The sequence below is a fragment of the Oncorhynchus mykiss genome, chromosome 3 (assembly GCF_057628025.1).
Source record: "Oncorhynchus mykiss isolate SJ-2025 chromosome 3, ASM5762802v1, whole genome shotgun sequence".
NCBI classification, from domain to species: Eukaryota; Metazoa; Chordata; class Actinopteri; order Salmoniformes; family Salmonidae; genus Oncorhynchus; species Oncorhynchus mykiss.
The window spans coordinates 12,889,161-12,907,813 of NC_143024.1; the positions used below are offsets into that span (position 1 = coordinate 12,889,161).

Genomic DNA, 18,653 nt, shown 5'->3' on the forward strand with positions numbered 1-18,653 from the left:
GCATTGTTCTAATGCAGAGACAATAGGGGTTTAGTGAATATGTAGGGTACATTTCAGCCCTGCGTTACAGAGGTAATCTAAAGACACTGAGCCCTCTACCTTAATCCTGATCTTTGGAATCTTGACAATTTTGTGTAGGAAATGCCACTTCCTGTTCTTCTTAGTCTCTTCCCCCCTGGCAGAGGGAAGGCGGGCCATGCCGTCAGCCTTTACATCAGCCGGGCTAAGGCCCCTGGCAGGGAATTCCTCAGTAGCATTAAGGTCAGCCACAATACCATGAGTGATGTCACTTGCAGCATTGCTGGTGTCTGAGTAAGAAGAGCAAGCTGGTGTGACCGACCTGGGTACAATAACTGGGAGAAGAGGACGCAACAATGGAAATCAGTCACTGTGTCCCAAAAGGCCTTCTCTTCCCTTTATAGTGCACAACTTTTGAACCGGGCCCATAGGGTCTGGCTCTGGTCAAAAGTAGTGCACTAAATATGGAAGAAGGTGCCATTTTGGACGCAAACAGCAAAGTTCACATCATAAAATGCAATGTAGTGAGCATCATGTTACAATGAAGTCCTATGCAGATGAAGAGGTACTTTCACTTACCATCCTCCATTGCAGACTTGGACAGATCAGTCAGGCTGTCCATCACCATGTCTGTCATCAACTTGATGACCTGATCCAAAACCCTGTCAGCGGTGGGTGGCATAGGCCTAACCAAACACTGCCCCAGGAGTCTGCTAACAGAAGTCTGGGCAAAGCTGTAAACGAGCTCTGACGCATCGTGCTTTGACAGCTTCCTCAGTGCTGGCTTTGGCAGAGCTGGTTGAGAGAGGCTTCTGTGGCCAGTCGTGGATTGAAGCTGGCGGCTTATGGTTATCTCCTGAATGAGACCATGGACCTTTGCGATCAGGTTGCCAGACGCATCTTGAAGGGCTTCAATTGACAGGAGTCTATCCAGATTTTCTTCTGCTGAAGTCATCTCTGGGTCGTCTGTCTTCAATGTGTCCATTATAGTTTTCACTATGAGACTGGTGTCAGATATGTTTATTTCTTGTTGATTCACAAGCGCTGACTGTGAACCTGTCTTGTCCATTGCGTTAGAGGTATGGCATTCTGTCCTTGTGATCTCATTGGCAGCACTCATGTCAGGCAACAGGTCAAGGCTCTCCAGTAGAGAGTCTAACATGTTAGTGGTTATCAGACGCTCCTCCCTTGCATTCTGCCCAACAGATGAACTCTCAGAGTTGGCCAATCTGCACTTGATCACATTTAGGATCAAGCTGAGCGTCTCCTTTGCAGTTTTGCTAAAGCCTTCTTGGCTGACTGCCACTGTTCCGTCTTGTAGAGCCACAAGAGGTTCACAACTTGCACTCAATCCACTACCATGGAGAGGAGAGGTTCTCTTCAAACTGGTGTCGCTCACAACTGACATACTCCTGGTAGGCAGAGTGACATCCTCACTGCATGTGTCAATTACATGGTGGTCTGTGGAGGAGCCACTCGAAGACACAAGGGCTTTAGACCTTTTAGTCAAACTGAATTTTGAAAATGGCTTCTCACTTCTCACAGACGGAGGGCGGCTCCTGTCCTTAACAAGAGCAGTGTCAGGGGACTTTGAGCATCTGAGTGTCTCCACAGGGGTGGAGTCCAGCACATCTTTGGCTGTGGTGACTGACACGGGTGGAAAAGACAAAAAGACGTTCAGTCTATCCTTTACTCTGTGGTACATGGTTTGAGCAGCATCCAATAAGGTGTCAAAGACAACTCTGGGATTGAGCTGGGACTGCAGCTTTTTCTCTCCTAGTGGGAAGGAGTCTGCGTCCTCCACTGTGTACTGGGATAGACTTTCAAGGTCTTGCATGATCATATTCACTATATCTTCAGTTGTAGAAACCACATGGTGTGAGAAGGTGCTGCTAGTCATGCTCTGTGGCAAAGAACAGTTGGCTTCGCTAGCAGCTCTGAGAATGGCCTCACGCACAATCAGTTTGGCCGTAGCTTGGAACTCAGCACTGTGAAAGCTCTGGATGGAAATGTTAGAGGATCTGCTGGCTGCACTACGAGATCGCGTGAGCCTGGCAATCTTGGCTGACGTCTCGTCACTCGAAATGGTGAGGCTCTCCAATTTCGAAATTATAGAGTCCAACTTCTGGTTGAAGTCGAAGGATGCATTTGACATGCTCTCGCATTTGACTTCCTTTGAAGTCTCCACCCTCAGCACCGAGATCACCTGTTTGATGACCCCTTTAGTGCAGGTGTCGAGGGTGAGCTGGTCGGCTGAGGACATTGAAGAGGTATTACTGTCTGTCTTCTGTACAGGAGATACCTCCACAGTGGTCTCAGTTACAAGTAGTCCAGTGTCATATAACTCAATTTGCACGGGAGTATTTTTTCCCTCAGTGAGAAGGTGAGAGGTGAAAAGCTTCCTCAGTTTGTCCAGGGTTTTGGTATAAATCTTCTGGGAACCTGAACTCACTTCCATCCAGAACATTTTGCGACCTGATTTCGTACGCATGGAGGTCTTATTGACCTCAGATACCTCATGCAGGTCGGAAATAATTCCACCAAATAGATCAGAGGATGCATCCTCAATATTCTTAGCGGAAAAGCAGACAGACAGAACTTCTGACAGTTTCCCAGTGTCGGTTTTATCCAGCACGCTAGTATATGTCACAGCTGCATCCTGAATGACCTGAGTGATGCATTGCTCAGCTTTGACAATATACCCCTCCACTGGTTGACCATGGAGGATGTCAACTTTATCAACAGGGAGCACATTCTGAATACTCACATTCTCCTCTGATGGGGGTGGGCTGTTGAAGATAATGCTCTCAGTGACCATGTTAGAGGAGGCGAGAGATGAGTCGAGAAGCAGAGACCTGTATATTGTCGAGGTGGAGATCTCTGGGTGCTTAATCATAGCAGCCTCCTCCAAAATGGCCGACGGGCCCTGGAGGATGTCAGAAATATCCATGTCCTCAATGCTCTCTACCAGAGACGATAGTAGGTCTCTGGCTGACAGGTCGGTTGGTCTCTGGTTCTCGAGCTCCATTTTGATTGCTTGACAGACCGTTGCTGCAGCAACAGCAGAGCTACAACACAACTGCTTCAAGGTGGAGTCAGAAATAGATGACAGATCTGTCATGGACATGGTGGAGAGTTGACTCTCAGAGACAAAGGGTCTGAGTTTGACAGACACCTGTCTGACCAAGTCCCCAGCAAGAGCTCTCATATCTATTGCTCCACTAGCTGAGTTGTAGGAGCAGGCACTCTGTGGCCTTGACGGGCTCCTGCTATCCAAAAATCCTGTTATCCCAAAAACCTCAAGTACAAGATCCACAACATCGGATGACACTTCTGACATTCTGTTGTGGGACAGAAATTGACTTGGATGAACGGTGCCTGCATTCAGAGTCCAGTCGCAAACAGAGTTGTCGGACTGACTCTGGACTACTGGAACTAGACAGGTTTCACTTGGACCTTGGCCAAAGAGTTCTGCCATTTTGAGCAGAACTGATCTTAAGACCTTTGACTTGGAAATGTTCAGCAGTGGGTCGTTGATGGACAGTCTGGTGGACGGTCTGCTAGCCGATCTCTGAACAACTAGGCTTTGTATTTCTGCCGAAACGGCAGTGAGAAAATAGGTCAAGGGGCTGGTCGCTCGTCCCTTGTTTCCTCCGTTGGCTTTAGCCTTAAAGATGCTATCTATGATGATGACTATAACCTGTCCAGCCAGAGGACCCAATATGGCCTCAAGCTCCCGCTCTAACTCAAGGGGAGACTTGTAGCCGTGCGCAATATGCTCTATGGCATGGGAATACATCTTAGCAGACACCATGCTTAGCATTTCTTGGGCAAACTGCTGACTTGCTGAGATACTACCAGACAGCGGACCTAGAGTTCCCTGACTGAAACTTCGCATTAGCTCAGCCAATCTGGAGTTGAGAAGGTTCATAACCAACTCAACAATACCCATCATAAACCTGGTGTCCGTTGGTATTTTGACAGGTCTGTATTTCTCCCGTCTACTCCAACTGGATGACAATACGATGCCACTCTGCGACTGGCCTCTCTGGACCATGTTGAAGACAGAATCCTCAGAGATTCCAAACACAGAACTCAGTGGTGCCGAGTGGGGTCTGTGTCTCATCTCTCTATCACCACCCTCAGGTGAGGAGACATATCGCTCTTCGTCATCACTCAGCAAAGAGGTCATGGACCTGCAGAATGCACAACAGAAATGAATAGTACATGATAACAAAATACAACATATGATCCAAGAATTTGGAAGTACCTAAGTAGTATTTCTCTCTAGGTGGATCTGGAATGGATATTTGTACTTATAACAAGGGACATGGGAATAATGTTTTTAGAAAGACCTACAAGAAGAGGAGGGGAAAGGGGTAAGTACCTATGAGAGGAGGGGATAGGGGTGAGTACCTGTGAGAGGAGGGGATAGGGGTAGGTACCTATGAGAGCAGGGGATAGGGATAAGTACCTGTGAGAGGAGGGGATAGGGGTAGGTACCTGTGAGAGGAGGGGATAGGGGTAGGTACCTATGAGAGCAGGGGATAGGGGTAAGTACCTGTGAGAGGAGGGGATAGGGGTAGGTACCTATGAGAGGAGGGGATAGGGGTAAGTACCTGTGAGAGGAGGGGATAGGGGTAAGTACCTGTGAGAGGAGGGGATAGGGGTAGGTACCTATGAGAGCAGGGGATAGGGGTAAGTACCTGTGAGAGGAGGGGATAGGGGTAGGTACCTATGAGAGGAGGGGATAGGGGTAGGTACCTGTGAGAGGAGGGGATAGGGGTAAGTACCTGTGAGAGGAGGGGATAGGGGTAGGTACCTATGAGAGCAGGGGATAGGGGTAAGTACCTGTGAGAGGAGGGGATAGGGGTAGGTACCTATGAGAGGAGGGGATAGGGGTAGGTACCTGTGAGAGGAGGGGAAAGGCGTGGGAGTTTGTGTGCTGCAAGTAGTTCTTGAACTGGTGCGTCTACTGGGTCCACCACGAAAGCTGAATCTGACGCTGCGGCCAAGAGAGGTCACTTCTCTAGCCTCATTACTTCCTGATCCAGAAGAGCTCGACGAATCAGAGAGCCTGATCTGCATGGTGAGGTCAAGGGCGGGAACGACCACAGTGGATGTAGACTCCATCACCCAATTTGTAATATCCATGCACCTAGCACTAAACTCATCTCTGCTCATCTGAAATGTTAAAAGACCATACAGAGTTAGTTTGTTAACGGAGCTGCACTGCTGCACCATGTGTTTACTCAAGCTAGTCAATTAAAGCAGTGGTTCAGGATGTTCCACAATGCTGGAAAGGAGGGGCCTGAGTGAAAAAGTTTGGGAACCTCTGAATTAAAGGTCCTGCACGATTTCCACCAATAGGAGTTTGGAATGTTTGGTCCATCTTACCAACATGAACTACTTTAGAAGTGACTATAACTCACCCCGGCATGCATATTCTCACTCAGCAGATTCCAATGGCTGAAAAGTAAATAAAAAAAAGGTACACAAATAAACTACATGACACTACCTCTATTCTCTTAGATTACGGTATGGATGGACCTCTACGGAACTAGGCCACATCCAAACATCCCTGATTGGTCCGTTGAGTCCCTTGTATTTGCCCGAGACACCTCACCTCCTTCTCTAAACCCATAGGACGAGATGGTCAAAAGGGAGGGCTTTCTCATCCAATGGGTTTTGAGAAGGAGGCGAGAAGAGAGGACTCGAGGAGAATGCAATTGAGATTGTCCCTATGGGTACGTCCCAAATGGCCCCTATTCCTTAAATACGGAACTATTGTTGACCAAGGCTCTAATAGGGAACATATCTAGGGGATGCACAGGGAACCAAAGAGCAACTAACCCATCCTTCATGTCCTGCACAAAGGTGTGTAGGTCTGGGTAGCTTCTCTTTCCCCTGCTGAGGGTGAGGCTGGTCTGGGAGGCTGCAGCCTTGCGGGTCATGGTAGTGAAGGTCACCACTGCAGTCTGATGGGGACGACAGAAAGCAGACTTAGCCTGGAATTCAATCAAATTCGCCATGCAGTGTTAACGTAATGTCTGTTTACGAACTACTGTCTGCGTGCACAAACAGACATGTACACACACACACACACTGTTATCTGGAAGCATTTACCTTTGCCACTCGTTCAGTCTCCTGGCATTGAGATGGCCCGGCTGTTTCTACATCATCACTCTCCTGCATGACACTCTCTTCTTCGACCTCCAGTGTCAGAGTTGATGTGGATGTCTTCAGATCAACCCGATTCAACTCACTCTCTCCTTCGACCTCCAGTGTCAGAGTTGATGTGGATGTCTTCAGATCAACCTGATTCAACTCACTCTCTCCTTTGGCCTCCTAGATTAGAAGACCTTTACTAGCTCAAGCTTGGACAATTCATTTGTCATTTTAATCGTCAATGCGTCATTAAAACACAAAACATCATACCTCCTGTGACTGAGATGGGATGACAATGGCCTCGTCCAACTCACTCTCTCCTTCAACCTCATGTGACTGAGATGGGATGACAATGGCCTCGTCCAACTCACTCTCTCCTTCAACCTCCTGTGACTGAGATGTGCCATCTGTCTTCAGATCAGCTTCCTGCATCTCAATCTCTCCTTCAGCCTCTAGTGACAGAGTTGGGATATCTGTCTCTAGAACAGCCTCTTCCAACTTGGTCTGTCTCTCAACCTCTCTGTGATCTTTATCAGATCTAGATACAGAAAAAGGAATCTCTCTAAGGTCACTATAAAATCCCCAGAACATCATGCCAGGTGTACAGTTCAGTTTACCAGTCAAATTGCCGTGATCAGAGGCTCTATCCTTTCTAGTGATTCTATTTCTATGGTCACATCATAATGCATCATCATATATATGCTTGTGTCCAAAATAGCACCCTATTTCCAATATAATGCACTTCTTTTGGCCGGAGCCCTATAGAGTGCCACAGGAATGAGTCATAATCCCCATAAAACATAGTAGTCAAACAGGGAAATGGTTCCAATCGTTTTTACACCATACACTTTTCCCATAGTGGATTTTAGAAACACTTAAAATAAGGGCTGTGTTTCAGGTAGGCTTACCCTGGTGTGACATTTTGATAACTGTAAATCTCTCTAGGACAAGGTGACCTTTATCAATATATTTGCCTGTATTTACCCCCCAAAAATGAAATGCTAATTATCTGCTAATGTGGCTATCATAAAGAACTACAAATGCCACGATGATCATGCTGATCGAGGCAAAGGTAAGAATCTCTTGATTAACTATCTAATGTTAGCTAAATTTAGTAATTAATAAATTGGCTTCATTTCTTTAAATGGCCAATTCTGTGAACTGTTTAATGCAAGTTTTAAATTGACACAAAACCTGTTAGCAAAGGTGTCAGCTAGAAATGACGTTTAGGAGCTTGCAGGGATTTGTAGTTTTGCATGTCTACTTTGATGCTAATTACAAATTTCGAATCTGAGAGTAAATAGAGCCAAATGTATTGCTAAAAGTCACCTTGTCCGTGACAGATTTACATGGTTCTAAAAATGGCACACCAGGGTAAGCCTACATGAAACACAGCCCTTATTTTATGTGTTTCTGAAATCGCCTATGGGAAAAATGAATGGTGGAAAAACGATTGGAACCATTTCCCTCCCTGTTTGACCGCAAGGTTTTATGGGTATTATGACACCTAAAAAGACGGGTTGGTTGTTTAGCAACAAAACTGGCATGTAACTGGGTAAAATAGACAAAGTAAATAGACAGGGTTCGCTTAGAACGTTGACAACATGTAAACTATATTTAGTCTCTAAATGTTACCGGCAAACAAATACATTTGCATAATGAGCACTTGCTAGCTGAGGTTTAGAGTCATAACAAGATACACGCATTCCGGCCATTAATGAGCGAGCGCATGTTTTTCATGACCAGCCAACCAGTGTATGGATCTTAGTTAAAAGTAGTGCACTAGCCTACATAGGGAATAGGGTGCCATTTAGGATGTAAATGTGAAGGTGGTGTCATAGCCTTTGACCCTAGACCCCCATTTGACCCACAACAGATTCTACTGTACCTTTAGCCAACTCTCATGACTCCCCGGCCATATAATTTGTAGTTTGATATTACAGAATGAATAGCACATCATTTCATTTATTTAACAATATTTAATCCACAGTAATTAATATAAATGGGTATATCAAAATAATTATAAACTGGGTGGATTGAGACCTGAATGCTGATTGGCTGAAAGCCGTGGTATATCAGACTGTATACCATGGGTAGGACAAAACATGCATTTTTTACTGCTCTAATTATGTTGGTAACCAGATTATAATAGCAATAAGGCACCTCAGGGGTTTGTGGTTATGGCCAATATACGTCGCCAGACCCACTGACTCCAGGTCATCTACAAGTCCATGCTAGGTAAAGCTCCGCCTTATCTCAGTTCACTGGTCACGATGGCAACACCCACCCGTAGCACGCGCTCCAGCAGGTGTATCTCACTGATCATCCCTAAAGCCAACACCTCTTTTTGCCGCCTTTCGTTCCAGTTCTCTGCTGCCTGTGACTGGAACAAATTGCAAACATCGCTGAAGTTGGAGACTTTTATCTCCCTCACCAACTTCAAACATCTGCTATCTGAGCAGCTAACCCATCGCTGCAGCTGTACATAGTCTATCGGTAAATAGCCCACCCAATTTTACCTACCTCATCCCCATACTGTTTATATTTATGTACTTTTCTGCTCTTTTGCACACCAATATCTGTACATGACCATCTGATCATTTATTTATCACTTCAGTGTTAATCTGCAAAATTGTAATTATTCCCTACCTCCTCATGCCTTTTGCACACAATGTATATAGACTTTTTTTCCTACTGTGTTATTGACTTGTTAATTGTTTACTCCATGTGTAACTCTGTGTTGTCTGTTCACACTGCTATGCTTTATCTCGGCCAGGTCGCAGTTGCAAATGAGAACTTGTTCTCAACTAGCCTACCTGGTTAAATAAAGGTGAAATAAATAAAATAAATATACCATGGCTAAGGGCTGTGTCCTAGCACTTCGGGTTGTAAGAACAGCCCTTAGCCGTGGTATATTGACCATATACCACAACCGCTTGGGCCTTATTGCTTAAATAACATGCCTACCTTGAACTCTTTCTTCTCACGTCCTTGCAAAATCAGCACATTTCCTTGCCAAAATGAACGCTCCTCCAGGACTAGCGAGAATCAGACTGAACTGCTCCCGGTTTCTCATCAGTTTCAACGTTTATCAGTGATGACGTAACAATGCTGTACAGATTTGACGCACTTCCAATCTCGTGCTGATGCAACGCCCTGAGCGGTTGAAAGCTCACGCATGGAAATCCTGCGAGTTGTACACAAATGTAGGCTACTATTGCCCTTAAAAAATTAATGTTGTGGACGCAATGCAAAATAAAATAAAATACATAACCCACACCGATAACCCAGAGTTCATCATTAAATAACATTTATTACTCATAAAATATACAGCAAACTTCAGATACTGAAAGAATTCATGGGAGTTTCGAATTCAGTCACCATTTCATATGTACATGCTAGTTTCACCCGTTTAAAAGAATGATAATGACACGAAAAACCTGTGAACCTGTGACTCTCTTGTTGCTGATTTGGTGAACATAGCAAATGTATTGAGGACAATACAGTGCCACTGACACGGCCTGCAACCAAAACATGCGGTCTCTCCTTCACTGCAGCCGAGGTGAGTAAAACATTTAAACGTGTTAACCCTCGCAAGGCTGCAGGCCCAGACGGCATCCCCAGCCGTGCCCTCAGAGCATGCGCAGACCAGCTGGCTGGTGTGTTTACGGACATATTCAATAAATCCCTATCCCAGTCTGCTGTTCCCACATGCTTCAAGAGGGCCACCATTGTTCCTGTTCCCAAGAAAGCTAAGGTAACTGAGCTAAACGACTACCGCCCCGTAGCACTCACTTCAGTCATCATGAAGTGCTTTGAGAGACTAGTCAAGGACTATATCACCTCCACCCTACCTGACACCCTAGACCCACTCCAATTTGCTTACCGCCCAAATAGGTCCACAGACGATGCAATCTCAACCACACTGCACACTGCCCTAACCCATCTGGACAAGAGGAATACCTATGTGAGAATGCTGTTCATCGACTACAGCTCGGCATTCAACACCATAGTACCCTCCAAGCTCGTCATCAAGCTCGAGACCCTGGGTCTCGACCCCGCCCTGTGCAACTGGGTACTGGACTTCCTGACGGGCCGCCCCCAGGTGGTGAGGGTAGGCAACAACATCTCCTCCCCGCTGATCCTCAACACTGGGGCCCCACAAGGTTGCGTTCTGAGCCCTCTCCTGTACTCCCTGTTCACCCACGACTGCGTGGCCACGCACGCCTCCAACTCAATCATCAAGTTTGCGGACGACACAACAGTGGTAGGCTTGATTACCAACAACGATGAGACGGCCTACAGGGAGGAGGTGAGGGCCCTCGGAGTGTGGTGTCAGGAAAACAACCTCACACTCAACGTCAACAAAACTAAGGAGATGATTGTGGACTTCAGGAAACAGCAGAGGGAACACCCCCCTATCCACATCGATGGAACAGTAGTGGAGAGGGTAGCAAGTTTTAAGTTCCTCGGCATACACATCACAGACAAACTGAATTGGTCCACTCACACAGACAGCATCGTGAAGAAGGCGCAGCAGCGCCTCTTCAACCTCAGGAGGCTGAAGAAATTCGGCTTGTCACCAAAAGCACTCACAAACTTCTACAGATGCACAATCGAGAGCATCCTGGCGGGCTGTATCACCGCCTGGTATGGCAACTGCACCGCCCTCAACCGTAAGGCTCTCCAGAGGGTAGTGAGGTCTGCACAACGCATCACCGGGGGCAAACTACCTGCCCTCCAGGACACCTACACCACCCGATGTCACAGGAAGGCCATAAAGATCATCAAGGACATCAACCACCCGAGCCACTGCCTGTTCACCCCGCTATCATCCAGAAGGCGAGGTCAGTACAGGTGCATCAAAGCTGGGACCGAGAGACTGAAAAACAGCTTCTATCTCAAGGCCATCAGACTGTTAAACAGCCACCACTAACACTGAGTGGCTGCTGCCAACACACTGACACTGACTGAACTCCAGCCACTTTAATAATGGGAATTGATGGGAAATGATGTAAATATATCACTAGCCACTTTAAACAATGCTACCTTATATAATGCTACTTACCCTACATTATTCATCTCATATGCATACGTATATACTGTACTCTATATCATCGACTGTATCCTTATGTAATATATGTATCACTAGCCACTTTAAACTATGCCACTTTGTTTAGATACTCATCTTATTTGTACATACTGTACTCGATACCATCTACTGTATCTTGCCTATGCTGCTCTGTACCATCACTCATTCATATATCCTTATGTACATATTCTTTATCCCCTTACACTGTGTACAAGACAGTAGTTTTGGAATTGTTAGTTAGATTACTTGTTATTACTGCATTGTCGGAACTAGAAGCACAAGCATTTCGCTACACTCGCATTAACATCTGCTAACCATGTGTATGTGACAAATAAAATTTGATTTGATTTGATTTGATTTGATAATGACACGAAAAACCTGTGAACCTGTGACTCTCTTGTTGCTGATTTGGTGAACATAGCAAATGTATTGCACATATTTCCAGTTAAAATGATCTTCAAAAAGAGACAAAAACGGGGATATGAACATTCAATCACATACAAGGATTGAGAGGTTTCATTTTTTGAAGAAGTTAAAGCAAGCAACACCTGTTAAAAACATTGATTATAAGACCAAAGACAAATAATATCGATATTTATTTTCCAACAGAAGAAAATCTAAATGCTGCTGTCCTACCATTGGTTTACAATGTTTCTCCTCTCCAAGGGAGACATGTTTTCCACCTCACATGCCTCTGGATAGTATCAGTGCTTTTCACAAACGTTGTAGTACTTAGTGTGCATCATTGTTGTCGCTCATACAGGTGCCCCTACTCTCCTAACCTCCCCTCAGTAACTAACAAAGGCACACAATGACAAATATCACAAGAAAGAAAACATGAATTAATTATTAACTTTCTAAAATACTTTCTAGAGGCCAAAGGACAGGTAGGTTTAATAATGTAATAGGTCCCTTCAAATAGTCGTGTTGCTCACATACCAGCATCCTAAATGGCACTGCTTTTGACCAGAACCCTATGGACCCTGTTCAACAGTAGTGTACTATTCAGTATAGGGTTCCATTTGGGATGCATTAAATCTTTACAATTACTCATCAGAGCAAATGCTACCATTTTTTTATTCCCACAGAGCTTAAGACATGAATGATTTTATAAAAATATTTGTTCATATAAAATGTATGATTTCCCATCCTCCCACATGGATTACAGACAAGAGGCTAGTGGCGTTCTGACTGTCTTAGTGTGCGGATAAACATGACAATCACTCTCATGAAACTTAAATGAAACATCACTCCTTATGTCTTTTCTCAGCACAAACACTCAGCCCAATTTCTATACTCAAAACAGGTTTTGAAAATGCCGAAACGCAGGTTTCTACCGTTTAGGACCTTTGTGGGTAAAGGTGAAGATGGGGTATAGCAGCAGAAGTTCCTCTGAAGTCCAGTATCTGCTGGAAGGGAACCTGGTGGTACGAGAGGATGAGTGTGGGCCTGTTGTGCTTCCCCCTATCCCTCCCTCTTCTCTCTCACTGTCTGAGGGACTCTTAAGGTTCCTGTGCGGATGGCTTGGTTCGTGCCCTCCCGAAGCTGGCTGTGGTGATTTAAGCAACGCTGTGTTTATGTGTGTATTTGTTTGTGGCCTCTAGCCCACTTCGCTGTCCCTCTGTCCAGTACGTACCGTTGTAGCAGACCCAGTGTAGTGGCGTGTAGCCCTGGTTGTCTGTGATGACGGGGAGGGTCCACACTGACTGGGCGGTGTGTAGGAGCCACCCCAGCACCCCGATGTGTCCGGACAACGCCACCAGGTGGACATGGCTCCGCACCTTACCTTCCCGAACCAGGAAGCTGGCGCTGTGCTGCACTCCTCGTGACCCGTCACCGCCTAGGAGGAAGGGAAGGGAGGGGAGGCAAGAATGGATTTGAATAATTTATAATCAATTAAATAATAAGGAATCATAATAGGTATATTTGGGCATAATTCATATTCCATGCTAGATCCCACACCAAAGCCATCCCTAGTAGTTCAATGGCCCCATCCCTAGATCAGAACAAGCCTCCCCCTCTCTTTCTGTGTGTGAGCGCGTACAGCCAACTCTCCTCGCAACCCTTCTGTGTAGAGCTGTTCTGTGCCATTTGTCTTTGGCTTCTACGCTGGCTCCCTTGTTGAAACAGTGAGTACACACAGTCTGTGTGTCCGCTCAGCACCGACAGCGTCAGAGGGGTTCTGATACACAAGACAACAGGTCATATTACAAACTGGTAATAACCAGGCTGAGTCCCAAATGGCAACCTATTCCCTATATGGTACACTACTCTTGACCTGAGCCCATAGGACTTTGGTTTAAAGTACTGTACCAAGTAGGGTATAGGTTGCCATTTGGGATGCAGCCCCAGTTTCAAAATCTCTTTATTTCAGGAATTGTATCCAAAACCCAAGTGACTATTCCCGTCTTGAATGTCCACTGCACTCTGGAGGTCAGCATTTCCAATCAGCAAACGCAAACACTCCGAATGACCGTTGGTTGCCAGAGGAAGATAAACAGAGAGGATATAAGAATGTGAGATGATTGACCATTGGTAACTAGAGGAGGATAAACAGAGAGGATATAAGAATGTGAGATGATTGACCGTTGGTAGCTAGAGTAGGATAAACAGAGAGGATATGAGCAGATTGCTGGACGACTATAACCTTCACATGAACAGACAGATTTCTAGAACAGTGGTGTTGGTAGATGACATCCTCATGATGTTAACACAGCAGATAATAAAGAATTTTGGGGCTGAGGCCATCGAAGCCTGTCACCTGCTAGCTGTGTACCTGGCTCTGGATAGAAGTCTCCCCTGTGCACTGATCTAGGATCAGCTTACCCTCCCTAGATCCTCAATCATTAGTGGAGAACATGACAAAAAATGACCTTAGATCAGTGTCTCGTGGGCATTTTCACACGATACCATGTAACATCCCTAGAGTGGACATTGTCGTCCTAGCAACATGACCAAACAAATGGCCATCTTGGTCAGGAAAACGTTTTAATTACAGAAGCTCTATGTTTATTTTATTTTTATTTATTTATTTTTCTTCTTGGGCCTCTATAACTATATCTATTGTTTTTATTTTTGTTGTTGTTGTGTGATTTGGATTAATCCCCTCTACCACACGGAAACCCACTAATCTACTGACGGAACGCAAGAGTTGGCTAATAACAGACCTCCATCTTATGCTAGCTTGCTCCTATGCTAGCTTGCTACCGATTTAGCTGTCTAAATCGCCGTGACCCCCAACCAACCTCTCCACTCACTGGACCCTTTTGATCACTCGACTGAGCATGCCTCTCCTTAATGTCAATATGCCTTGTCCATTGCTGTTCTGGTTAGTGTTTATTGGCTTATTTCACTGTAGAGCCTCTAGTCCTGCTCATTATACCTTATCCAACCTATTAGTTCCACCACCCACACATGCAATGACATCTCCTGGTTTCAATGATGTTTCTAGAGACAATATCTCTCTCTTCATCACTCAATACCTAGGTTTACCTCCACTGTATTCACATCCTACCTTACCTTTGTCTGTACATTATAGCCTGATGCTATTTTATCGCCCCCAGGAACCTCCTTTTACTCTCTGTTCCAGACGTTCTAAACAACCAATTCTTATTGCTTTTAGCCGCACCCTTATTCTACTCCTACTCTGTTCCTCTGGCGACGTAGAGGTGAATCCAGGCCCTGCAGTGCCTAGCTCCACTCCTATCCCCCAGGCGCTCTCTTTTGACGACTTCTGTAACCGTAATAGCCTTGGTTTCATGCATGTTAACATTAGAAGCCTCCTCCCTAAGTTTGTTCTATTCACTGCTTTAGCACACTCTGCCAACCCGGATGTTCTAGCTGTGTCTGAATCCTGGCTTAGGAAGACCACCAAAAATTCAGACATTTTAATTCCAAACTACAACATTTTCAGACAAGATAGAACTGCCAAAGGGGGCGGTGTTGCAATCTACTGCAAAGATAGCCTGCAGAGTTCTGTCCTACTATCCAGGTCTGTACCCAAACAATTTGAACTTCTACTGTTAAAAATCCACCTCTCTAAAAACAAGTCTCTCACCGTTGCCGCCTGCTATAGACCACCCTCTGCCCCCAGCTGTGCTCTGGACACCATATGTGAACTGATTGCCCCCCATCTATCTTCAGAGCTTGTGCTGCTAGGCGACCTAAACTGGAACATGCTTAACACCCCAGCCATCCTACAATCTAAACTTGATGCCCTCAACCTCACACAAATTATCAATGAACCTACCAGGTACCTCCCCAAAGCCTTAAACACGGGCACCCTCATAGATATCATCCTAACCAACTTGCCCTCTAAATACACCTCTGCTGTTTTCAACCAAGATCTCAGCGATCACTGCCTCATTGCCTGCATCCGTAATGGGTCAGCGGTCAAACGACCTCCACTCATCACTGTAAAACGCTCCCTGAAACACTTCAGCGAGCAGGCCTTTCTAGGATATTGATCTCATCCCGTCAGTAGAGGATGCCTGAATATTGTTTTTAAATGCCTTCCTAACCATCTTAAATAAACATGCCCCATTCAAGAAATGTAGAACCAGGAACAGATATAGCCCTTGGTTCTCCCCAGACCTGACTGCCCTTAACCAACACAAAAACATCCTATGGCGTTCTGCATTAGCATCGAACAGCCCCCGTGATATGCAGCTGTTCAGGGAAGCTAGAAACCATTATACACAGGCAGTTAGAAAAGCCAAGGCTAGCTTTTTCAAGCAGAAATTTGCTTCCTGCAACACTAACTCAAAAAAGTTCTGGGACACTGTAAAGTCCATGGAGAATACACCTCCTCCCAGCTGCCCACTGCACTGAAGATAGGAAACACTGTCACCACTGATAAATCCACCATAATTGAGAATTTCAATAAGCATTTTTCTACGGCTGGCCATGCTTTCCACCTGGCTACTCCTACCCCGGTCAACAGCACTGCACCCCCCACAACAACTCGCCCAAGCCTTCCCCATTTCTCCTTCTCCCAAATATGCTCAGCTGATGTTCTGAATGAGCTGCAAAATCTGGACCCCTACAAATCAGCCGGGCTAGACAATCTGGACCCTTTCTTGCCAAAATTGTTGCCACCCCTATTACTAGCCTGTTCAACCTCTCTTTCGCGTCGTCTGAGATTCCCAAAGATTGGAAAGCAGCTGCGGTCATCCCCCTCTTCAAAGGGAGTGACACTCTTGACCCAAACTGCTACAGACCTATATCTATCCTACCATGCCTTTCTAAGGTCTTCGAAAGCCAAGTCAACAAACGGATTACCGACCATTTCGAATTTCACCATACCTTCTCTGCTATGCAATCTGGTTTCAGAGCTGGTCATGGGTGCACCTCAGCCACGCTCAAGGTCCTAAATGATATCTTAACCGCCATCGATAAGAAACATTACTGTGCAGCCGTATTCATTGATCTGGCCAAGGCTTTCGACTCTGTCAATCACCACATCCTCATCGGCAGACTCGACAGCCTTGGTTTCTCAAATGATTGCCTCGCCTGGTTCACCAACTACTTCTCTGATAGAGCTCAGTGTGTCAAATCGGAGGGTCTGCTGTCCGGACCTCTGGCAGTCTCTATGGGGGTGCCACAGGGTTCAATTCTTGGACCGACTCTCTTCTCTGTATACATCAATGAGGTCGCTCTTGCTGCTGGTGAGTCTCTGATCCACCTCTACGCAGACGACACCATTCTGTATACTTCTGGCCTTTCTTTGGACACTGTGTTAACAACCCTCCAGGCAAGCTTCAATGCCATACAACTCTCCTTCCGTGGCCTCCAATTGCTCTTAAATACAAGTAAAACTAAATGCATGCTCTTCAACCGATCGCTACCTGTACCTACCCGCCTGTCCAACATTACTACTCTGGACGGCTCTGACTTAGAATACCAGGACAACTAGAAATACTTAGGTGTCTGGTTAGACTGTAAACTTTCCTTCCAGACCCATATCAAACATCTCCAATCCAAAGTTAAATCTAGAATTGGCTTCCTATTTCGCAACAAAGCATCCTTCACTCATGCTGCCAAACATACCCTTGTAAAACTGACCATCCTACCAATCCTTGACTTTGGCGATGTCATTTACAAAATAGCCTCCAATACCCTACTCAACAAATTGGATGCAGTCTATCACAGTGCAATCCGTTTTGTCACCAAAGCCCCATATACTACCCACCATTGCGACCTGTACGCTCTCGTTGGCTGGCCCTCGCTTCATACTCGTCGCCAAACCCACTGGCTCCATGTCATCTACAAGACCCTGCTAGTCCCCCCTTATCTCAGCTCGCTGGTCACCATTGCATCTCCCACCTGTAGCACACGCTCCAGCAGGTATATCTCACTAGTCACCCCCAAAACCAATTCTTTCTTTGGCCGCCTCTCCTTCCAGTTCTCTGCTGCCAATGACTGGAACGAACTACAAAAATCTCTGAAACTGGAAACACTTATCTCCCTCACTAGCTTTAAGCACCAACTGTCAGAGCAGCTCACAGATTACTGCACCTGTACATAGCCCACCTATAATTTAGCCCAAACAACTACCTCTTTCCCTACTGTATTTAATTAATTTATTTATTTTGCTCCTTTGCACCCCATTATTTTTATTTCTACTTTGCACATTCTCCCATTGCAAATCTACCATTCCAGTGTTTTACTTGCTATATTGTATTTACTTTGCCACCATGGCCTTTTTGCCTTTACCTCCCTTATCTCACCTCATTTGCTCACATCATATATAGACTTGTTTATACTGTATTATTGACTGTATGTTTGTTTTACTCCATGTGTAACTCTGTGTCGTTGTATGTGTCGAACTGCTTTGCTTTATCTTGGCCAGGTCGCAATTGTAAATGAGAACTTGTTCTCAACTTGCATACCTGGTTAAATAAAGGTGAAATAAAAATAAAAATAAATGTCTACCTGCAGCGTGGATGGGGGTCCTCTTCAGAGTGAAGTCTTTAACCAGGATGGAGGCTTCCTGGTTGATGAGGACGTCAACACACTCCACATGGCTTTTTAAGGCAGCCAGGTCCAGAGGGGTGCGCCCCTGGCTGTCCCTCACGTCTAGATCCAGCAGAGACTGAACCAGGACCTCCATAGCATGGTGGTGACTGTGGTACGCCTGAATAGATATTCACTCTTAATATAATCAATGTCCTAGAGTAGACCCGTGGTACGCCTGAACAGAAATACAGTGCTAGACCTCTAAAGTAGACCAGAGTCTTTCAATCGGGAGCCCATTTTTGCTCCCGCCCAGCATCAACATCGGAGGTTCCTGCCAAGCGTGGGATTGAGAAACAAACACTCTACTTCTCTTCTGAGGTTGATTAACTCAAATGGCAAAATAAGGAAATCATCCTCA

General features: G+C 45.6%; 1 protein-coding gene across 1 annotated transcript; it reads right to left on the reverse strand.

Moving 5' to 3' along the window:
• Window positions 1-285: 285 nt before the first annotated feature.
• LOC110519743 (uncharacterized) lies at window positions 286-18,389 on the reverse strand. The gene is made up of 9 exons (XM_090230542.1): window positions 18,212-18,389; window positions 12,911-13,118; window positions 6,457-6,724; window positions 6,298-6,366; window positions 6,145-6,231; window positions 5,872-5,996; window positions 5,451-5,487; window positions 4,928-5,202; window positions 286-4,214 (listed from the first exon to the last, which is right to left on the reverse strand). Exons 1-9 carry the CDS (start codon window positions 18,387-18,389, stop codon window positions 590-592), a joined length of 4,872 nt encoding a protein of 1,623 aa, XP_090086668.1. The 3' UTR covers window positions 286-589.
• Between the last annotated feature and the right edge of the window lie 264 nt (window positions 18,390-18,653).